Source organism: Pelodiscus sinensis, chromosome 4, assembly GCF_052426305.1.
Source record: "Pelodiscus sinensis isolate ZL-2025 chromosome 4, ASM5242630v1, whole genome shotgun sequence".
Lineage (NCBI taxonomy): Eukaryota > Metazoa > Chordata > Testudines > Trionychidae > Pelodiscus > Pelodiscus sinensis.
Genome location: NC_143055.1, coordinates 61,627,667 through 61,652,435, shown reverse-complemented (window position 1 = coordinate 61,652,435; position 24,769 = coordinate 61,627,667). Strand labels below are relative to the sequence as shown.

Sequence of the window (24,769 nt, the reverse complement as noted above, 5' to 3'; positions counted from 1 at the left end):
GCTTTCTGTGGCATGAAAATAAAATACCAGACAAAAAAAATGGCTTTCACCTGAAATTTTAAATTAGAAGACAAATGGAAGAAATGGAGAAGGTCCAGAATAATGTTTCAATTGATAGGAACTTCAGAGGAAAATGCACTTGCATCAATCATAAGTTTGTACAAAAGAAGAGTGATAATGCTAGTTAAGAAGAGCAACTGAAGGGAGTAGAGAGAAAGAAATCTAGTTTATGAAACAAACATTAATTTAGATTATCCAGTAAAGGAATTGGGTATATTTCAATATACTTCTGATATGGAACCCTGTTATGTTAGTAATTATATATCTAGTATGGCCCATAAGTAATTCTGTAACAGTTGATAATTGGCTCCTAATCTAAATCAGATACAATTTTAAGTAGACTTGAAAACATAATCTTTCCCAGCTTTGGCCTGTTAAATTACCCTGTAGCTGACTTGTTAAAAAAGTGCCTTAAAACCTTCCATAATTATTTTCATTGTATGTGATGACATCTATTGGTATTGTTAAAGACTAATATCATTAATTGTATATTACCTGATTTGTAAATTTTTCTGTGAATTTAGAAAAGTTTCTATTTTGGTTTTTTGGTTCTTGTTTGTTTTTTTTACTCAACAAAACAGAATGGATTGTTTTAACACTGCTATTCTCTAAAAGGCACATTCATAATTACATAATTTAGAGACTCCATTTAACATGGAAAGCTAAGTAATTAATCAAACATCTTCATTGGGAATGAGAATTGGGATCTTCCAGGAGAAGAAGATGCAAAAGCATAGAGCTATGTTTTACTGTGTTAAGCTAACAGCTCGTGAGGGTGAGAAATTATTAGTTTGTAAACTACAATGATATAGATTATTAGGGACTATCAGAAACATTCAGCAGTAATTGGGTTTTATCTTCAATAGAAGGCTTTTCAGTTCTGTACCCCTGTATTATGGATTTTACAGTACAGTTTTCAAGTTATTGCAAATTGTATATTCAGTTCCAGCAACCAGCAAATCCCATCTGAAGGCCATATTACTCATCTTAAGAATCACTGCTTGTGTTCAGTGCTAAGGACACGTAAGGACACAGTCCTATTACTCTGTTTAATACATACATTTATATTAATCACATGCCAATAAATTACTTTAAAAAGTTGAAGTATATACAGAGATCAACCGTTTATATCTGTTGAGGCCAAATTTTGCATCTAATTAGATTGTACCTGAGTCTGACACCTTTTTATATAAATGTTGTCAGGCAGTTCTTTAGCCTCGGGTCATTAAAAATAAAACAGCTTGCTTTTTGACCTCTGACTTATTACCTATGGCTATTGTGTGCTTTTAATTTAGGAACAAAATATTTCCACCACTGTCTTGGTGGCACAACTCTCTGATCACCTGTGACTTACACCAAAATGTAGTTATACCACATAGTGTGAAATTGGAAAATCTGTTCTGTGTGTGTTCTAATGGATGTAACGGTCATTAAGTATATGAGTCTTCTGACGTTGTAATCAGATGTGATTCAGTCTGTTAAATATCCATGAAGCAACATCTGCTTCACAGAGTGACCTTCTGCTAAAGAATACTTAGCATCTATTAGCAGATCATAGTGCAGATCTGCCTTATTTGAAATGCACTAAACTAGAGTAGTCTACTGCTGTTTAGCAGCTAGCTTGTAATAATTTATTGCAGTTAAATAAAGCTTAAAAAATTCCATTAAATAATTATAGGGATTATATGCATTTTGAAAACCTTTGTGTTCTTCTGAAATTACCCATTTAATTTCAGGGTTGGTTTGTTAAAAAAAGCTGAAATCTAAAGGCACATTAGGGGATCTGTCAGATGCTGTTTTCTGTAGGTGTTAATAAAATCAGATAAAAAAAACTGAAACAAATTAAAACCAAAAGCTATTTTCCCATCTGTTGTATATTAATTAGAACTTTGTGTATCAAGGGTAAACTTGCTCTTAGAGAATGTCACTGAATGCCTTCTAATAGAATAATATGCAAATATATTAGATGATAGAATTATATTCAGTTTCTCATTCTGCTTTGGTTGTAATAAAAGCCAGGGTGATGTATAACACACTTCAATTTTCTTTCTTCTCAGAGCAATCGCCAAATAACCAAGGCCAGTCGACCCTGCAACCTTTGCCACCTTCTCACAAGCAGCATTCAGCACAGCATCATCCTTCTATCACCTCCCTTAACAGAAACTCATTGACAAATAGAAGGAATCAGAGTCCGGCCCCGCCGGCTGCTTTGCCCGCCGAGCTGCAAACCACACCTGAGTCGGTCCAGCTGCAGGACAGCTGGGTCCTTGGCAGTAATGTGCCACTGGAAAGCAGGTAATCACTTAGGGACCTATAAGAGTGTAGAAATTATAATGAAAACATTTAACTAAAATAGAAGTAACCAACAATTTGTATTACCACTTATTTAATCAGCAAAATTAAAAGCTGTGAAATATAAAACTAAGTTTAGTTATTTTTATTATGGCCCTCCTCTCCAAACCCACACTGAGAGTGGCTTTTCAGGATTGCCATGTTTATCACCTAATAGTTGGACTTTGGAGATGTCTTCATTTTGTGAACAATAATTTCTCCCGTTTTCATAATCCTTTTGGTTTTAATTATTGTCAACATGTTGCTCACCCTTGTTTGCCAGACATAGATAAGCCAAACCAATGTTGCTGTACAAATCAACTCATCAGGGAAGGGGCTCTCATAGTGTTTTTCCAGCTCTGTAGTCCTTGCTCCTTTGACAAGAGTCTAAGCAAGTAGGATAACTCCAAGCTTTATGATGTTGTAGGCCAAGAAATCTTATTTTCTCATTACATACTGCATGCTTTGTACATACTGCATACTTTAACATTTTGCAAGAGCAAATAAAATGGGGAGAGAATTCCTTTTTAGTTCAAGATTTATGTAGGAAGATTTTTGTAGGGTTTAACTCAGAGCTAAATTTGCATACCATAACTAATTAACACTCACTGAGTAGTCAATCAACAGTAATTCACTATTGTCACTTAGAAAATTTTTATTAAAGAGAAAATAAATTTTCCAGTTGAGTCACCAACTGAATATGCATAATTGCATAAGAGATGGCAATAATTGTTTTGACAAATATTTATGAAATCTATGTCAAGTCATTCTTTGAAGCCTAGTGGACCAAACAATAGTCAGATCTGATTTTGACTCATGTAAAGCATGTGACTTAGAGCTAGACACTACAGTAGGCACTTTTGTCATTCCAGGGGGTTCAGACAATAGGTTTAAATCTCCCTTTCCAATGGAAATAAATAAATTTGGCTACTCCATTTTTTACCTTTCTTGAAAACTACTGGTGTATTTTTTATATTATATGCAGTCACTGTGGTATAGGAGTACACTGGGTTTTACCCTATTCCCATTATTAACCATATTCAGAAACAGTCCATTTACAGAATGAGTGAATGGGTTCTGCGGAAGAGCTCACTGCTAAGATATGCAGTCTTTTCAGGACAGCCTGTGAATCTGCAGTATATTCATGTTTTTCTTGATGCTTGCTTTTATTGCTGGGGGTTGGCACAGGAGAAAAGCAGGCATCTATTTTTCAGTATGTGTATAAAAAGGAAGATATATATTTTAAATTAGAATGCCCTTTGCAAACTGGATTGGAATATTTTTGCAAAGTACACTTGTCATATCTTTTAAATGTTGTTAATCTAAACATCCAGTGTTGTTTGAACATTCAGTTCCTGAACCCCTTATACATGAACTGAAATGTGGAAAATCTCACTCTGTAACCAGCACAGCCCTACTGTAGTTTCTCTAATAGTCTCACTTGCTCTTGAGGTGAAGAACAAGTCTTATTTGTCATTGATTTTTCCTTTTTTAGTTAAGATCCCCTATAGAGTGTGATTCTCAGGCTCAATTTCAACGATATTAACAACTTTATCTGGGTTAAGTCTCTACCTTTATCTCTTTTTCTATATAGTGATTTCTTTCAACTCTAGCAATTATTTTAGCTTATGCCCATACTCAGCTTTTTTCCTAACCTAACTTAGATGTCCTGCAATTTTTCCGCACCTCTCATTTAAAGACAGAAAATGCAAAAGTCAATTGTATGTAGATAACCACTCTTCTGTGTCTTTAGGCACAAGTTGGTGATGACAGATCAGTGAATGACACATGTCTCACTACTGTGAATAGCTCAGTAGTGTGAGGCTACATTCTTGTATATGTATGTGAGAAAGCAGTGTATGTGGAAAGAGGTTTTTAAATTGATCCTTTTGGAAAAATTCTCATTTTGATTTCAGAGCTGGATTTCTAGATATATATTTTATAAAGTTGGAATCAGTTTTATATTTAGTAGAATATTTGTGGTTTTGCTATTCTATCTTCTGTCAATATTTGTAATGTGATTTACTGCTGTTACTGATTAAATGTTTAGATTGTGAGGTAGCTGGTTAATAACATCTAGCAAAGATTCCTGTCCTTTTTATATAAAGGATTCTCTTTCCTTAAAGTTTTATGAGAACCTAAACCCAAACCTTCCATAATCCGAGTACTTCCTTTCATTTCTCCATACCCCCTTGATATATTACAGAGAGTAATCAACAAATAACTTTGTTTTGATGGGAGTATATAAAAAATTATTTTAATCTCTGATTTCCTACTCCTTGTATGATTTTTTGAGGTCATTTGATGGCATAGACTATTTGCCTCTTCTCCCATCTTCTCCTGTATGGTCAGCTGTAGGAGGAATATCTGTGCTGGGAAAGTCAAAATAAGATCAATCTAATAACTTTTGAAAGAGTTTAGAAGCAAGGTTGTACAAAATAACTCCACATTTGTCATTTAAAATCCTTTTTAGAAAAGCCTAGTTCTAAAAATGTAGCAGAGATAATTAAGTGCATGTCTCTCTTTGTAAATACGGGTTAAATTGTTTAGTAGTTACTTATTAGGTGTTAATAAAAGGGCTCATTTGTAGTCATTTAATAAAAGATTTATTAGTATACTACTCTATTTAAACATCTTTTTGAGCATTGCTATCTCATTAATTATATTTCCATAGCTTTTTCCTTGTAGTGTGCTAAATGCATTGCAAATTATTAATGTATGAAATTGCATATTGAATTAATTCTTACTTAATACTCCTTGTCTTTTAAGTATCTAAATGCACTAAGCCTCTTTAAAACAAGGTGACTTGATTATGTGTTTTAGGGGAGTATACAAGGCATAATAAGTTTAAATGCTTACTTTGCTCAAGAAAGCAAAATTAACTCTTGTCTCAGTAATTTTTTCCAACAGTACTTAGAAATTTTAAACAGCAAGCTGAATTTATGTTCATGGAAATATTCCCAGGCTCCACTTTTGAAATGTAACTTTTAGAATGTTATAATTTTATCCAACATCTGTATTAAGGTATGCATGAGTCAGAGAACCTTTTTGATTCATGATTAATTGAATTGGCAATATGAGATGTATTTAATTGTCAGAGAATGTGGAATTGTGTTTTTTTAATGGAGTGTGAACTTTGTTTTCAGCATTTAGGCAGACTAAACACAATTTTTATATTTGTAAGTTAATGCTGTATTTTTCCTCAGTTGTAAATAAAAAGAAAATAAGTGGGAGCATTAAACTGCATTAAATTATCTAATAATTTTATTGTGGAAAAGAAAAAGAAAATTGTCGAAGAAATAATTAATGACTGGCAAATATTTCAACACCTTTGAAGCACTTAGTTAAAGCACTAACAGTCTAAAATGTGGAAACATTGCATAGGTTTATTATTTCCAAAGCAGTCAGTAAAGTAGACCTAAACTTCTTTTAAGTATATGAAGGTTTTAGGAACTGTTGAGGCATGATGAAGCATTTCTACAGCTGCAAAAGAATGTGTTTTTATTGGGGTGATTTCCTGTGAAACTAGTGCCTTTAATATTGATTAAGACACTGAGAAATGGTGTATTGATCATTTGTAGGGAAGTCTTAAATCAGTTATATAAAGGCTGACTGACTCAAAAAATGCAATGTGCTTAAGGGAAAAGGAGTTAAATCTCCAGTAGTTTTTGTGGTTGATCCAATAATACAATGTCCAGATCAGTCATATTCCAAATTCATGATCTTTTCAGTCAGCTTCCCAGTTCTTCTCATGTGATAAGCTGCATTCATGATTTACTCCTACTGACATTATTTGAATAAGCGAAATTGCTAGTATTGCATTCAGTGGTTTTTAAAAAGTATAGTCTACTCAAATTTGAAAAACTTCAATCTAATTTACTGTTTTTGTATCTTATCTCTGTATGTAGAAAATTAGGAAATCAAGCAGTTCTTGCAAATGGTCATGACAGCCTTATAGAGATGGATGTGTTTACTCCAACATGCCACGATAGCAGTTATGGGGATGGGTACGTGACTCTAAGTGTTCATATGATGCTAGCTGCTGACACAGAATGAAAGATGTGACTTCAAAAGCTGATTCAGTTGTCCAGAAACATTTGGGATGATGTCTCCTATCCTCTGTTCAGTTTTAAAAATTATATTACATTACAAGCTATTGCATATTTTATTATTGTAAATATAAAAGTACATCAAAGTTTGAAATGCCATATTTTAAGCTTATTTTTAGGAATATACGTATCTGATGGAAACTGTGATTATGCAGCTTCCGGAATCATATACATAAGATATTTACTATGCAGCTGTTTTCACTAAATAAATATTATGAAATTTATTACAGTAAAACTACAGAACAAAGTGGAAGAACCACCAATATTAAAAGTTACATTTTTAAATTTTTGCATTAAGTTTTTTAAGCATCCAGCATAAAATCGGAGCTGCTAATCAATATAAGTGTGGCAACAGAGAATTTTGAAGAACATTTCTCAGTAAATTTCTAAATATTTTTCTCTATGCAACTTTTCCATATGTACTTAATTTTTCTATTAATGTATATATACTATTTGGACTACATTTCTGCAGTGCTGACAATATATTGCCACATCATGCAGTATATTTAGATTCAGACCCCATAAAGGAAATACCTGACAAAGGAACACAGCTTCTAATGAATACAGTGCTACTTAATAATACAAAATGGTGAATTTCAGAAATATACTGTACATCGTAAATCTTTTCTGTTGTCCTTTTTTTAATGATATGCTTAAAAGAAAAACCTCATCATAATTTTGACACCCTAACTCATGTTGCTTATCTTAATCTCAGAACAGTCCCACTGTAATCAGTGATGCTACAAAACATAAGGCCTGTGTAAGGGGATCAGTATCTAATCCTATGACATGGCACTAAGGGGACAACTGCCCCAGGGCTCAGTGATTGAAAAGGGCATGGGACTTCCCGCTGCCACTGTTGCTACTGCTGCAGCAGCGGTGGCTGGAGTTCCAAACCCTTTAATCACTGCTGGAGCCCTAGGCGTCATGCTCCAGGGAGTGCTGAGGGCTGCCTATAGTAGGCACAGCATGCTCTGGGTGGTGCTGAGGCTGCCTGGGGGATGATAGCCCCAGTCATCCCACTCTGCTCAAAGCCCCACCTGAGCCACCACCACCTCTCCCCCGCCCAGGGTTCTTGTGAGTCTGTCGGCCTCACTGTCCTCAGTAACCAATTGTAGTAGAATATTTTAGTATTGACTAAGCGAATCTACTTCAACTTCCAACAGCCCTTTTAATTCCCAATAAGTTGAAGATTAACATCAGTATAATAGTTGTATATTAAATTTATCTAATTAATTTTAATCAAATTTGAAGAGAGCATGAAAAGCCACCATTAATTTGTAAAATGTTCCTGTTTTTTAAAACTAAATACGTAGTATACTGGAAGAAATAAAAAAGAAGTAAATGCTGTTTCCTCTAGATTATTTACCACAATGCTCATTCAGATGTATGACTGCTAACAAGCAGACTTAATAGAAACATGCATATTTGTATTATATATGTTTGTAATGCCCCCCCCCCCCCCAAATGCGTGCATTTTGGCAATGGAACTACATTGTGAAATTACTGTGAGCTGATACATTTTATTGCTGTGTTACCTGAATTAGTATCTTGTTTGTAAGCTTTTCATTTTTAAAATTACTCTAGCAGGGATCACCTCCTGGTGTGAAAGTTGTCCAAAGATAATAACACGTCAATTCAAAAGCATAATAGATTTGAGAATACAGTATGCTATCAGCATGAAGATGCAGTTTATCAACAACACTAACACACTGTGTCTCAGCTAGAATCATTATGTATTTGTTCTTTTGTTTTCATGTTGTGTGTATTATTTACATTATAATATGCTATTTCTTGAAGATTGCTTATCTTTGCTATTTTTTATTTTCCCAGTGAAGAGCATATTAATATAACACATTTGAAATAATATAATAATTAATAATGACACTTTAACATAAGTTGTAAGGATTCATATGCATAGTTCTCGTGCCTTATTTGTTTCCAGAACATGCACTATAGATTAATTATTGAAAAATGGTTTCACATCTCACAGTGCATCTTATGTTTTTATTCAATTTACTTAATCTTAGGGCGCTCTTTTAATCTCATGTATGTTAATCTGTGTATCACTATATATTTAGTAAATTAAGATACCCTGATGTTATATGAAAGGCCTGTTTATCTTTAACCTGATCTAATCTGATACCCTCACCACAAATTATATAAATCCCAAAATTTGAGTACCAAAGGAAGATTAAACATCAGTGAAATTAAGTTGATGTTCTACGACAGTATCCATTTGAATTAACCTGTATTTTATATAGTGTCTCATAATTTTTTGAAACTGCACCTTTTGAGTTAGTGTCCCTGTTCTACCGAAAGATTATTTAATTTGTTACCTTAATTGCCTTTATCTGACAAAGTAAATACTTTACCATTATTATAGGTTGGGCTGGTAGCACTGCCTTTTATTGAGGTTGCCTGAAACTTCTTGTGATTAAAACCCTTTTACTTGGTTGTAATTTTTCCCAAGTTTAATGGTTTGGGCTGAAATCTTCCATGTTGGGTGTATACTTCGGGCTGATTTTATTTTAATTTCAACTAAAACGATTCAGCCATTTCCAAGAATGGGACTAGAGGGAAAATATGTTGTTTTGCTCATGTTAAATTCTGGAAACCTTTTATTTGAGACATCTTAATAGTCTCATACTTTGGAGCAGGACTTGGAAATTTGGAGTTGTAAGGCAGTCTTTAATCATTCCCCTCAAAGTCTACCCACATATGGCCAAGTTGTATGCATCTGGGGGAAACAATCACAGTAGGGACTTGCTAGTGCTTTGTAGCTTAATTCCCTAAAGATTCTACCCGTGCTGAGCGTGGGCAACTGTGTGTTGAGCAGCACTTTACCTACTGTTGCCATTCCCAACTATTCCATGCTGTGCAGAGACCAGATCTAAGGAAGAACCAGAAGGGAAGACTTGGACTGGCTGGGCAAGATGTGCTTTTGCGGAAAAGCATCCGTGTCAGTGTAGACACTCTCTTGTGCAAGAAAGCTCCAATGGCCATTTTAGCCATCGGGCTTCTTGCGCAAGAAATTAATGTTGCCTGTCTACACTGGTCTCTTGCGCAAGAATACTTGCACAAGAGGGCTTATCCCTAAGCGGGAGTATCAGAGTATTTGCGCAAGAAGCACTGATTTCGTACATTAGAACATCAGTGTTCTTGCGCAAATACTCGCGGCCCGTGTAGACAGGTGGCAAGATTTTGCACAAAAGCGACTGCTTTTGTGCAAAACCTTGCCAATGTAGACACAGCCAGGGTAATACAGTTTTTTAGTGTCTTGGATTTCTAATAAACAGACATTTGTTAGAGCGTTGAATCTCTCATGCTACTATATGGCAATGTAACAAATGGTGGCCATTTAAAAAACGATAATGAGTAATGAAATCACGAACCACAAACATTTTTGTATGGAAGTAGTAGTCATTCGTATATTTAGTAAACATTAGATTGATGATGACTTAAATATAGATATCACAGATATAGATAGTATACACTTTTCACTCTTTTTATAATGAAGTGAAACAAAATTAGTATCTAATAAAAGAAGAAAAAATCGTATTGTAAAACTTGAAGTATAACACAAAAGCTCATGAGTACTTTTAGTAAATAAATACCATTATCCAAAATTAATATCAGGATTCACTTTGTTTGGCTGGTTGGTTTGAAGGGAATATGGGAGAAATTATAAAAATTATACTTCTGCAATGGATAATGTTATTGCATTTTATTCACCAATTTTACAACTTTATTGCTACAGTATAAAGAGCCACGGTATACCACACTGTTAACATGTTGCAGGTTGTTGTTGTATGGAAGAATATTGTATTCAGTATAGGGAAGGCAGAAAGGATTTGTGTTAACAAAAGGCAGGTTGATATGATATACACAGTAAAACCCTTTTCCATCTTTATTTTCTTTGTGATAGCCTTTGCCTTGAGCAGTATCTTAGATAGTGTTAAATAATCTTGCTGCTGCTATCTGATCCTAGAACACATACTATTTCCCATCAAAAGTAACTTTGAGTTTTGCCTGATAGGAAGCAGAAGCTTTAGCTTCTTTGCTCACAATTCTTTCGTTATTATTATTTTGTTAGAATAGTCCCCTGACCTAGCCTATGTAGCTGGCCCCAGATATTGGAAAAATAATTTCAAAGGCTAAATTGCTCTGTTTCTTTTATAGTAAGTACAACAAGCAGAATTCTGTGACAATCCTCCAAATTAGATAATAGAAACATTTTAATGTTTCTCCTAATACTATAATACAGACATGAGTAATATTATACTCATATGAATGCAGTAGGTTTTACATAGTGGATAGGATTTTCTTCATTATCTAGGTTAAGAGTTTTTGGTACAAGATTTCAATAAAAGAAAGGAGTTCTGTATTACCTTCCCTTTGATGAATACCTACCACTTACTTTTCTGGATCTTACTTGGTTTGTTAAATATTCCCATTGATGGTCTGCACCATACTGTTCTTGAATGGTTTTGTAATCTGTTTCCATGTTCAGAAGACACAATTTTCTGTTAATTTGATATTTGCTATACAACTCCTGCACTTTTGTATCTTCCCTCTCCCCCCATCCTGACTTCCAAATTGGTATGGTTAGCCAGGGTTCCCTCAATTTTGTTTTTCACAGAGGAAATGATACCACAGAGAATATCTTGTTGCGAGTGAAATCACACCAGTATTCCTTGGATACAAAACAGGCTAAATGTCAGCAAGTACATCCAATCACATGGTGAGAGATTTCTCAGGCTCAAACAAATATTAATTATTTATATTACTTTTGTTCTTATGTTCATATCTCCAAATTCACCATCTCTGAGGATTTTGATTACTATTTCTTTTTTCATTCTTTCATTTTCTGAAAGTAATTAAAAAATAGTGGTTGCTATTGGTAAAATAAGCAGTAGTGCCTACCTGTTTCTCAGCTGCCGACTAAGTCTTTGTCCCCAAAAGGCATTTATACAGTAACAAAATATTTTAAGTGCAGTAGAACTATGGCAAATCTGTGTTTTGGAATTGCTGGATACTAAAACCTTGGTCCCCTTAAATGATCAAATATCAGCTAAATTTTTGCATAGAAAAATACTTTATATAATAAGATGTTTAAAAATAAGGTGTTTACTTGAAAAAAATAAATGGACTTATTAAATAAAACACTGGATAGCATTATTTTGAGAAGTGCCATGTTTTTTAGAATTTTGCAGTCTAAAAGTTTTAATAAAATATTATAATTGTCACTTCCATGCAAATCAAGTAAGTACTTGTAAGATAATCAATTTTTAAATGAAGATCTGCAATTATAGATGATATATAAGCTTTCTGTGAGATGAGACAGAACATAATTTGCCTTTTAAGTCAATGCCTGGTCAAGTACTGCAAATGCAGGTTAGTCTTTATCAATTAATTACCCTGATACATTTCTAATTAACATGTTATAAAACATAGGCAGGGTGGGTAAAATCAATTGTGGACAGAGTATATTCTGAGAGCCTAAGGCTTTCCATGCTATCAGGAAACAGCTTGGATTTGTTGTCTGACAAAGCATCCTTCTGAACATCTCATAGAAAACACTAGTTTAGCAGGATTCAGAGAAAAGAAACAGGTGTACTAGATGAGTAAGTCTGATAGGATCATACTTTCAATATTTAACATTTTGAATTAATACACCTGGAGAGACTGCAATGACATTTACATAGTAACTCTACTCACTGGAGAGATCCAAAAAAAAATTTTTCTCTGAGTTGTTGGGGTTTTTTAATCTTTATTGCACTTATTTTGATTTTTCCTTGATATTCTTCAGCCAGCCCTGCATGTGTGGCCACTCTGGTATTGTGTTGCTGAAACTTAGAGCAGAAGGGGGAAGAGCTTAAAATGAGAAGCCACACTGTGTACTACCTCGGACTCCCAAATACAAAAGACACCATTTTCTCTCATTGCCTTGGTGCCCAGAGTGTCAGAGCCTTGACAGCTTGCACTACCAGAAATATGCTGGGATCTTCCAAATTTATCTATGAGATTAACTCCTCTAAAGGTTTGAGTCTCTGCTGGGCTCTGCTGTAGCAATGCCAGCACCTCACCTAAGAAGTGATCAGAGCCTGATTGTTCTCAACCAAGTTTTTGTAGTATAGAACATGTGAAGCCCAATTTGAAAGCTTGTTAAGACCCATTTCCATTTGCAGCCTTTGGAAACTAGAAACAGCATTAGAAGAATGCTTAAATGGCAGATCAGTCTCCATGCAACCCAATGCATGTTTTGCATGGAAATTTGTTTTAAAAACAGCAGTATTAGTATAATCCTGTTGAGTGTACTTTGGTCACTCAAAATGGTACACATTCACATAAAAATATCTTTCACTATGTTATTTCGTTAAGAACAGAAGAAGGACCATACTGGGTCAGACCAATGGTCCATCTGCCCTGGTATCCAGTCTTCTGACAGTGGTCAGAGCCAGATACTTCAGAGGGAATGAACAGAACAGGCAATCATCAAGAGATCCATCTCCTGTCATCAAGTCCCAGCTTCTGGCAGTCATAGACTAGGGACACTCATAACATGTTGTTGCATCCCTGACCGTCCTGGTGAATAGCAATTGTTGCGTCCATCTTCTTTGAACTTACTCTAGTTCTTTTTTGAACCCTGATATAATTTTGGCCTTCACAACATCAGCTGGAAGTAAGTTGCTGTGTGTGGTGTGTGAAGAAATACTTCCTCTAGTTTGTTTTTAACCTGGTGCCTGTTAAATTAATTGGCTGATCTTAGTTCTTGTTTTATGAAAAGGACCAAATAAAATTTTCTTATTCATTTTCTCCACACCAGTCAATATTTTATAGACTTCTAATGTATCCCTTCTTCATAGCTTCTTTTCCAAACAGAAAAGTCCCTGTGATTTTAATCTCTTCTCATATGGAAGCTATTTCATACCCTTTAATCATTTGTGTTGCCCTTCTCTTATCTTTTCCAATTTTAATGTATCTTTACTGAGATAGGGCGACAACATCTGCACATGCTATTCAAGATGTTGGTATACTATGAATGTATATATAGAGGTATTATATTTTCTTTTTATCTATCCCTTCACTAATGGTTCCTACCATTATTCACTTTTTCACTGCCATTGCACATTAACCAGATGTTTTCAGAGAACCTTCCATGATTACTTCAAGATCCCTTTCCTGAGTGGTAATGGCTAATTAAAATCTCACCATGTTGTATGGATAGGTGGGATTGTTTTCCAATGTGCATTACTTAGCATTTATCAACAATGAATTTCATTTCCCATTTTGTTACCCGATCATTGAGTTTTGTGAGATAGTTTTGTAACTTTTCACAGTCTGTTTGGGTCTTAACTGTCTTTGTATCACCTGCAAATTTTGCCACCTTACTGTTCATCCCTATTTCCAGATTATTTATGAATATTTTGAATAGCAGTGGTTCAAGAACAGACCCCTGAAGAATTGCTGCTTCCCCCAACTCTCCATTCTGAAAACTGACCAATTATTCCTATGCTTTTTTTCCTATCTTTTATCCAGTTACAGATCCAAAATTACATTAGTTTGCTTAAAAGCTTTTGATGAGGAAACTTATCAAATATTTTCTGAAAGTCTATGTATACTGTCTGCACTGAATCACCCATATCCACATGACCCCCCCCCCTCAAATAATTATAATAGATTGGTGAGGCAATATTTCCTTTTACAAAAACCACATTGAATTTTAACAAATTATGTTCATCTATATGTTTAACAATATTGTTCTTTTCTATTGTTTTAATCAGTTTGCCTGCATAGAAATTAGGCTTGCCACCCAGTAATTGCCAGGGTCGAATCTGGAGCCTTTTAAAAAAAATTGGCATTGCAATAGCTGCCCTCCAGCCATCTGATACAGAAGCTAATTTAAATGAGTAACATACCACAGTTAGTAGTTCTGCTGTTTCATGTTTGAGTTCCTTCAGAACTATTGGGTGCATATTGTGCTGGCGACTTATTCTTTAATATATCAGTTCGTTCCAAAATCTCTTGTAATGAGACCTGAATCTGGGATAGTTCTTCAGATTTGTCAGCAGAAAAGAACGACTCAGTTGTGAAGAAAGTGTAAAAATTCATTTACTTTCTCTGTGAGGGCTTTATCTTCCTTGGGCTTTATCTTCCTTGGGTGCTCTTTTTGCATCTCCTTTGACCAGAGGCCTCATTGATTGTTTAGCAGGCTTCCTGCTTCTGATGTACTTTAAAAATGTTGTTAGTTTTTGAATCTTTGGCTAATTGCTCTTCATATTCTCTTTTGGTTTGCCTACCTGAGCTTTTACACATGACTTGTCAAGTTTGGGTATGTCTAGACTACATGCCTCTGTCGCCAGAGGCATGTAGATTAGGCTACCAGGCATAGGAAAATGAAGCGGCGATTTAAATAATCGCCGCTTCATCTAAATGTACATGGCTGCCGCGTTGAGCCGATCAGCTGTTTGTCGGCTCAGCGCAGTAGTCTGGACACGCGGGTGTCGACATCAAAGGCATTTGTTGACCACCCAGGAAAACCTCATCCCAGGAGGCATACCTGGGTGGTTGACAAATGCCTTTGATGTCGACACCCGCGCGTCCAGACTATCGCGCTGAGCCGACAAACAGCTGATCGGCTCAGCGCGGCAGCCATGTACATTTAAATGAAGCGGCGATTATTTAAATCGCTGCTTCATTTTCCTATGCCTGGTAGCCTAATCTACATGCCTCTGATGACAGAGGCATGTAGTCTAGACGTACCCTTTGTGTCCTTTCTATTTTTCTCAGTAGGATTTCACTTCCAATTTTTAAAGGATGCCTGTTTGTCTCTAACCATTTCTTTTTTTGTTTGTTTGTTTTGTTTTGTTTAGTCATGGTATCACTTTTTAGTCATCTTATTATGTTTTTAAAATTGGAGTATATAGTTAATTTGTGGTGCAAGTATGGAAACCTTTAAAAGTACCATTCAGCTTGAAGGCATTTCAGTTTTGGGACTGTGCCTTTTATTTTCTGGTTAACTAGCTTCTTCATTTTTGTATAGTTCCCCTTTTGGAAGTTAAATGCTATGAAGTGGGCTTCTTCAGTGTTCTCATATCTGATGTTATTAACAATAGCCTTAATATTGCATACAAATGAAATTCCTCATACTGTATATTACCAGGAATCTTTTGGGGGCAGGGAAGAATATTTCAAAGGGCAGCTGATGCTAATGTTCTGATGGCCTACTGGTTTCCCACAACACAAATATTTGTCAAAGCACAAATTTTCCTGGTTATCAACTGTCATCATTTCTCCCAGGCAATAACGGGACAGATTAAATCCTGATATAACTCCAATATATTTTACTAAAATAATTATAACATATTTATTCTAAGTAAATATATGGCTTGGCCGCCTTCTGTTGCTACCTCTGGTATACACACACCCATATATTACTGTCTCACTGGTGGTGTTTCTGGAAACAACCAAATTCTACATTGTGCTCCTTCTTAAACTGGCCAGTGAGGTTATACAAGCATCTAGTAAACCTCATTCGAACATGTTACCTCCGAGCTCATGTGGAGCAGTATTCACGACAGAAATGTCAGCTAAAAATGTAGTCAGTGTTAGTATGGTGATTGACTCATTGAGAGAATCCCAAACTTTGTTTTAATTTTTTTCTCTAATTCTGCCTACAGTCTTTTTGGGCAGGCTCACAAACGAGTTTTTTTACATACATAATCCCCAAAATGAAACCAGCTCCCTCGTCCATGATCACACATTAGTAGGTTGATATCCACAAACATAAACTGAAGATTATGAAAATATTCTTCAGGATATATCAAAACCAAAACAGCCTACATTTTCCAAAAGTTACCATGCAGTTATAGTTGAGATGCTGCTGTTTTCCCTGTATCATAGTTCCAGGGTAATTGGACTGTTTTCCTCCTCCCTGGTCTGCTCTTGCAGTGCCCAATCAGGTCTTAGGTCTCCAGCCATTGCCTGTCTCTGGGAAGATAACTTTGTCCCACTCCTATCTGACTAGAGTTATTTTGAAAGGTACAGCTTCCTGCCTTAACCTATCATATTCCCATCAAGCAAGTCTGTCTAAAGACCAGCACCCGTGCATTGCTTTTTCTCCAGCACCTATGAACTATATTGCCAGCACTTCCAAATTACCACACAGCTTTTTCTAAGCAAGCACATTTGTTCTTACGGTAAAAGCATTATAAAGTAAGGTTAGAAAATATACCAGGAGTCACTCTTCAGTATTATTGGGACTCTCACAGGCCAAAGCATTCCCGGCCTTTTACAAGGATTGGGAGGGGCCTCCTTGGACAGGAGGCACTGTTCATTTCCTGCAACAGGAAGAAGTCCCTGGATCAGTTCAAGCTCACCCTTTTATACCAAAAGTTCTGTCTTTGCTACTTTCTGAAAACCCAAGTAAAACCACTATATTTCACCACCCCAACTGGTGCTTCTCTAAAATTGTTGACAATCCCCAATGTAATCACCCTCCTTGTTTTTACTTCCTGGAGGAGCTGCAGTGATTCTCACCCATATAGCAGTACACAGTCATATGTGAAACCATTCAGAAATTTAACACGGGGGTATCAAAAGATACTGCATGGGGTTGCAATATCTGCCTTTTATTTAGACTAAGGGTACGTCTAGACTACATGCCTCTGTCGCCAGAGGCATGTAGATTAGGCTACCAGACATAGGAAAATGAAGCGGCGATTTAAATAATAGCCGCTTCATTTAAATTTACATGGCTGCCGCGCTGAGCCGACAAACAGCTGATTAGCTGTTTGTCGGCTCAGCGCGATAGTCTGGACGCGCGGGTGGCGACATCAAAAGTATTTGTCGACCACCCAGGTATACCTCATCCCAGGAGGCATACCTGGGTGGTCGACAAATACCTTTGATGTCGCCACCCGCGCGTCCAGACTATCGCGCTGAGCCGACAAACAGCTGATCAGCTGTTTGTTGGCTCAGCGCGACAGCCATGTAAATTTAAATGAAGTGGCGATTATTTAAATCGCCGCTTCATTTTCCTATGTCTGGTAGCCTAATCTACATGCCTCTGACGACAGAGGCATGTAGTCTAGACGTACCCTAAGAAACAATTGTGTTAAAGGTGTGGTATCTGAAAACATTAATTTTTTTTTAAACTCCATCACTATAGTATTTGACATTGTTTTGTAACATAGAACTCAGGTGAAAGAATGCCTGTCCACATTTGTCAGAAAATTTGTCAAGAGCTCTGCTAGCAAGCTGCCTACATAATTGTAGTTAGTATGGTTCTGGCCCCACTATCAACGAAGTTTGTATCATAAATATTTTCACTTTAAAAAATACTACTTTTTGTACATAAGTTTGTGCAACATGTTGGTTTCAAGAATCTATGTAAGTTTAAAAAGTAAGATATTAAGAAAGACAAGGCAAACAGCTATAAGAAGAACCAAAATTTTCACTTCCTGTTCCATTCATTGATTATTGTGTTTTAATATAATCTTTTTCTTCCACAGGCATTTCTTATTCAAAACAGGAACAGGGACAACACCACTGTTCAGTACTGCAACACCAGGTTACACAATGGCATCTGGCTCTGTTTATTCCCCCCCTACTCGGCCACTACCTAGAAATACACTATCAAGAAGTGCTTTTAAATTCAAGAAGTCTTCGAAGTATTGTAGCTGGAAATGTACTGCACTCTGTGCTGTAGGAGTCTCAGTGCTACTGGCAATACTGCTATCATACTTTATAGGTAAGTTCTAGTTCATATGCTTATCGTCGTCATAAATCTGGAGGTCTGTTTTCTTAGTTATATATGGACTATGCCCAACTATACAATATCAAGCTTTATTTTTATCAGTAGTTTCTAGTGATTTCTAGTAACAGCTTAAAGCATCAGAGCAATTTAATTGAAACTCTCATTCTTTAGATAGGATCTAAAAAAAAAATTAACTACTTTGCAAGTATTTTTCAGTGGAATAGCCATTGAAATGTCTTTTTAAAAAGACCATAAATCAGAAATGTCATGTTTTGTCCTTTTCATATATATAAAATATGAGCTATAAAATCCTGTAATTCACACGTGATTTCCAACATTTGTATTGTATATTCTAGGTTCTGTCTCTCTTCCTCCCCATCAAGTATAACTTACTTTATTTAGCATGTACAATGTTTGTTGTTACTTTTTATGATTATATTATGTATTTGTATTTACATAGTGATCAAAAGATTACTAAAGACTTTAAACAGAAACAGATATTATCTGTTTAAACAGATGACATATGGACAGAGTGGGACAATAATTTTCCTTTGTCCTGTTTTTTAAATTCTTTTATATGTTGCCTCATTATCTGTTAAATTATCAGATAAGTTGTTTCTTCTTTCTTGCCACTTCTCTGTTTGGGTTCAGTGAGTTTTATAGCCTTTCCAAGACTCATGTTTGTATACCTGGCTGTCATGTCCCTAACGTCCACTGATATCCAGTTCATTTACTGAGTCTTTGGCCTCTCTCTTGATTATTTTCCTTATGCAGTAAGGGCCATCCAACCAATACCATTGTAGCCCCGCCTCCCTTAACTTGTCTTCAGTTGAAACAATCTGCCTTAGGTACCTCACATCCTCATTTCATTTCCTGTCACAGTGTTGAATCATCTCAGCATCTTCATTTTTGTAATGGAGAGCATATTGATTTTTTTTCTTGTGGTGAGCCAAGTCTCTGTTCCATACATCAGGATGGGTTGAATGACAGTTCTATACATTCTCCTTTTAACTTTATCAAGATAACGGATCAGTTCCTGCCACCTTGCACCAATCAGCTTTGGTATGATGCCAGGCATTACTCTGGAAGGTAACATTTTCGGTAACCACTGATTTTAAGTATTTAAATTATTTTTCCTTTCTAAGCTGTCTGTCTCTATCTTTTATGATGAATCCTCCTCCCTTAAGTTATCAAAACATCAGTGTTACTGATGCTCACTCTAAGTCCTTCCTCACCAAACTCTTTTGCACTCTCTCAATCATCAGCACATATTTCTAAATGTGGCTCTATACCACAAAACCAAAACCCTGAACAGCAGTGGACCTAAAAGTAGCAGGCTTGATGTTCCCTCTGAAGCTGGACCGTAAGCTCTGAGCTTCAGAACATGGGCTCCAGCCCACTGTCGTTTTCAGTTGCACAGTGCAGGTTAGGGATGTAAAATCTTGGTTAAACAGATAACCATTAAACCTTAGTGTTAACGGATTAAACAAGATCCCATCCGGGGCGGGGGGAGGGGAATGGAGCCAGCAGCCCCAAGCCCGGAGAAGGCGAGAGCAGCTTCATTTCTCTAGTGCAGGTTCAGTGACCTAGAATCAGTTGACCCAGACTTTGAGACACACTGCCACACTTTTTAATTTTTTTTTATTTTTGCAGTATAGCTATACCAAGTCATCAAAGAATCACACATTCCAAGGTGGCTCCCTTTGTATAATCTCACTTATTATACACATAAGAACTGCAAACAAAACTGGGCTGTCCTGAGACTCGAAAGTCTTTGTTGTTGCCTCCTTTGATTTTGACTATGGTAATCATTCCATCGTACACATTCCATCGTTCCATCTTAAGACAGCCGCATCCTTCTGGCATATCTCTCCTTCACAAACTCCACCAAACTTATATTTGGTAAACAATTGTACATCTCCAAATCCACAAGAACCATACCCAGTTACCTTCTTTTTTCTCTGAATTTTTCCATGAGGATTCAGTGAACAAATATGACATTAATTGTATCCCTTCCCGACAAATCAATGTTGACCCTTCAAAATTTCAGCTATTCTATTCAGATGTTTTTCAGTAATCTTCTCCTGTATTTTCATAAGATCTGATATCAGCTGACTTGAGCAATAATTACCATACAGTGCAGTATCTTCTTTGTTTAAAAATGGCAACCACTAAGGTTTTATCCCATTCATGACACATTTTCTCTTTTTTTAAGAATATCATTGAACAGACTTGTAAAATACTTGATGCCTTTGTTTCCCAGTAACTTCAGCACATCCTCCAATACTTCATCCAGATTACATGCTTTCCCCTTTTTTAATTTTCCTAAATGCCTCTACAATCTCTTCCTCTTTTATACAATCTATTTCAACCCTGTTCATTTAAGTTTTTTAACTTCATAAATATTGAACATTTAAGCATTATGTAACTTTAGGTTTACCTAATTATGGGGGAGTGCTTTTTCCACTGGTGTCAATGAGAAAACTAATTGACTTCAAAGCGAGTTGGATCAGTGCCTATATAATATATTTTCTTCTACTTCTGTGTCTGTGACCAGTTTGTGACTATTGGCGCCTCTGAGCCCACAAATAGCTTTATGAGCTCTTTCAGGCTCTGTAATAAAAATTAACTTAGATATGTTATCAAACTAATACACAAATAGTCTGCGATATGAAGATTGGTAGAATTGAAATTAGTGTCTTGTTTGGTTAATAAGAAGTTTAAGCCCACTATGATTATGCAACGATAAGCGTACAAGTCTAACTTTTGAAAACCACATTTGTTACACTCAGATCTATATGCCCAGACAAGGGAGGAAAATAGCAAGGGGAAAGCTTTTCTTTTTATCAATGTAAATTAATAATAGAACCCTGAGGGGCTTAAGATCCTTAAATCTTCATTGCCTTTGTTGAAACAGGCTTGTTAAATTTCATTCCAAGTCACAGCATAAGCTGAATAAAGCCTTTGAAGTAGCTCTTATTTGGACTGAAGCCACTGTGAACAGTTCAAGAAATTGGGCTGCTGAGTAATAGGAGAAATTCCTTTCCCCTGTGGAAGAATACAACTCTCACAGCAGCATTTTCAATCTTTCTTTCAGCCTGGAGACCTGCATAGGAATTGAGTCCAAGTCTCATGCATGGCAGTCCAATCTGTTTTCTAGCTGAATTTTGTTTTTTCTTCATTGGTCATATACCCTAGTTTGCTTATATAAATAAGTGATTCAGAGCTAGGCTTCTGACATAGCATTTTTAAGATTCTAATTACATTTATAATATACTCTGAAGACTAAAAATGCTCAATCACAGACTTTGGGTCAGCATTTCTGGTTATTCCAATCAAACATATCTTTTATATATCAAAGTCTGTTTGGGGTCTGTGGGTGAGTTAGTGCAATAATTTGAAGGCAATGGCGTAATTACAAACTTAATGTATGCTAAAATTTTAAGTGGCAGTATTAGGTGTGAGACATCTCTGTGAGAAGGAGAGACTGTAGAAGAGAAGTAAACACAAGTAAAATAACAAGGGCTTGATTCCAAGTCCCCAAAGAGGCTAAAACACTTATGAGTATGAGTGTCACAAAAGTAACTTTACTGGACTATTTCTGACAAAGGCACATTCAGAAATATGAGGGCTCATCTATCTGCACATCCACTAACATGATATATGCCATCAAGTGCCAGACAGTCTCTACGCTAAAGGATAAATGGACGCAAATCAGACCTCAGGAATGGTAACACACACAAACCTGTAGGGGAACGCCTTAACTTCCCTGGACATTGAGTGATAGATTTGAAAGTAACCATCCTTCTACAAAAGAATTTTAAAACCCAATTACAGGAGACAGCTGAACTTGAATTCATTTGCAAATTCAGCACTATCAATTTAGGACTGAATAAGGATCTTAATTGGTTAATGCACTAGAAAGGCAATTTCTCCTCTCTAGATATTCACATCTCCAGAACAAGTGCAGTAAATGACCCACTTCCACCCTTACTTGCTTAGCTTCATTAACATAAGCAACTTCTTCCTTATCTATCCCCTGCTTCTGTAACTTCCACTCCAATTCTTCTCATGAAGTGGGATTTTTCTCCCACAAAAGCTTGCGCCCAATTAAATCTGTAAGTCTCTCAAGTCACAAGTCTCGTTGTTGTTGTTGTTGTTGTTGTTGTTGTTTTTCAAATACAGACTAATACAGCTACCCCTCTGAGACTTTTCAGAAATATATGTATGTCTAATTTGCCAGTGTTCATATACCCCAAAAAAGAATGTAACTTTCCAAGAGGAGACCGAGTTTTCAGCCCTACACAATTATTCACATACTTTTGAAAACAAATGAAGCTGTTCTACATTTCATCGGCCTAAGCTAGTTCATATGCTTACTGAAATAAACAATGCACAGGAGCCTCTTTCTATATATAGTCAATAGGGAGCTCTTTGCCTACTGGTGATATTACACACATTTCAGCTAGCTCAGCAACCTGAATGTAAAATGCAGCATCCAGGAACACTCACTAGAGGATTTTGGCTCCATAAAGCTATGAATAGATTATACTTATTCATATATGTGGTTTTCCTATCTCTGCAGATATAATATCAAAAATAGTGCATTAAATAAACCATCCATGTATTATTCCATGTAAGTAATATAAATGGAAATAGTCTTCATTTTATTTAACTGTTTCACAACACCAAGTGCGAGAGAAAAGACTCAATGGGAAATGGCTTGCAAAAAGTTCGATAGGATGGCAGCATTGAGTGACATGTTTCTCAGCAAATCAAAGGGAACACATCATGTTCTGACTTGTCCAATGTGGTGACATGGTATCCATAAAGCCAATTGCGACTTTTTTTTTTAACTTCATGGAGAGGCATTGTCACAATCTATTAAATGCTGCAGCCCAGGCTCCAAAATATGCCAATACATATTGATGAGGTCGGTAGTATTGCAGACATAAATAGTCTAATTTGTGGTTGTTGCAATAAAAAATGGACTGAAGGAAGGAAGGAAGTAATGGATCCCACCTTTAGCAACTGTAATGTAGCCTCTCAAAAGCTACTTCCCAGACAAGAAATTAGATGAACACACCACATCTATGCTTATTTTTAGTCACTGAAGATCTCAGGTGAAGGAAGTTGCTTCAGATTCTGCTGTCCCTGAACAAAACACCACAATGCATAAGAGACTGTTGGCTAGACCTCAACTCTACCCCTGCTTAACTGTTCAGTCAGTTAGTTGAGCCGAGGAGGAGGGATGCTAGATTAAAGGCCTTAGCTGTCTTATTGTTCCTCCAAAACATGACAGCAATGGCTTTGGTGGCTATAGTGTTACTGAAGGGGGAGGCAGGAAACAGAGGAGGCCAACATGGGATAGAGAAGTATTTTCATTCAGTGGGTTGTGACCATAAAGAGAATCGTCAAAAAAAAATCAAGTCTCAACTGAATTACAGTCTAAAGCAGTGATTTTCCAGCTATTTCTCTCATGATCCAGCTGAAGAAAATTGTTCATGCCTGTGACCCAACACAATTATAACTTTTGACTAGAGTGTGGGTTCTGGGGTGGAGCTGGAGATTAGGGGCTTGGGATGTAGGGGGGCTCAGGGCTGAGGCAGTGGATTGGAGTGCCAGGTTGGGCATAGGCTTGCCTGAAGTGACTCTCAGTCAACAGAGCATTGGGGATTCTAAGGATGGCTTCCCTCCAGTCCTGGAACCTCAGACCACACTGTGTCCCAGAAGAAGCCAGTAGTAGGTCTGAGTGCAAGGCAGAGGTGCACAAGCAGCAGGTACTGCCCTCCCCAAGAGGGAGAAACAGCCTGATGCTGTATCCTGAGCTTACACAGTTTCTTGCACACCACCTCCTTCCTTCAGTGAGTGCTGGGAACATTTGCTACTCAGAACCCTCCAGCTCAGTCCCAGCAATGTCCATGTTAGAACTAGAGAGTTGGAGTCTGCTGATTCCAACAGCTTCTAGTGGCAGCCAGTAGCTCTTCGGTGCCAATCTTGAGTTGGGGGGGGGGGGGGGGGGCAGAGAGAAAATTCTACATAGACCATACATGCTACACAAATTTTGCATTGTGCAATGGCACAGAATTTCTTCTGCAGAAACGCAACTTTATTGAAGGTTTCTTAATTTCTACAATAACTGGTGTTCTCCAAATCAATGGTCCCTAACAATGTTCCACTACATGTCATCCTTCCTCTCTTCTGTGGAGCTTTGTCCTAGGATTTCACATGGTAGTAAGGTAACAGGAGAGGGGATTAGTCCATACCACTCCTTATGTTTCCAGTTCAGAGCACTAGAAGGAGAAGGGTGCAGATGTAGACTGCTAGCACTATGTACTCTATGCACTTCTGAGCTCAAGTGCATGGAGCACATATGCATACCTTTTGAAGAATTCCACTTGCTCTATAAAGTAAATAACTTTCTATTCCTTTCAAGACAATGTTTGTGTTCCCTTACCCATTTTGAAATAGTAGGAGGAAGTATACTGAAGCCATGAAAAAGGAAGTA

At 36.6% G+C, this 24,769-nt stretch overlaps 1 protein-coding gene across 20 annotated transcripts in view; it reads left to right on the top strand.

Annotated features, from left to right (window-relative positions):
- TENM3 (teneurin transmembrane protein 3) overlaps positions 1-24,769 on the top strand; it is a 2,279,325-nt gene that overhangs the window by 2,066,829 nt on the left and 187,727 nt on the right. For 19 of the 20 annotated variants that reach the window (XM_075930245.2, XM_075930244.2, XM_075930249.2 and 16 more), the window contains 3 exons: positions 2,118-2,355; positions 6,300-6,398; positions 18,017-18,255. In XM_075930245.2, the coding sequence (XP_075786360.1) occupies positions 2,118-2,355; positions 6,300-6,398; positions 18,017-18,255 (576 nt within the window). The remainder of the gene's footprint in view (positions 1-2,117; positions 2,356-6,299; positions 6,399-18,016; positions 18,256-24,769) is intronic. The other variant, XM_075930269.2, reaches the window with a different exon arrangement.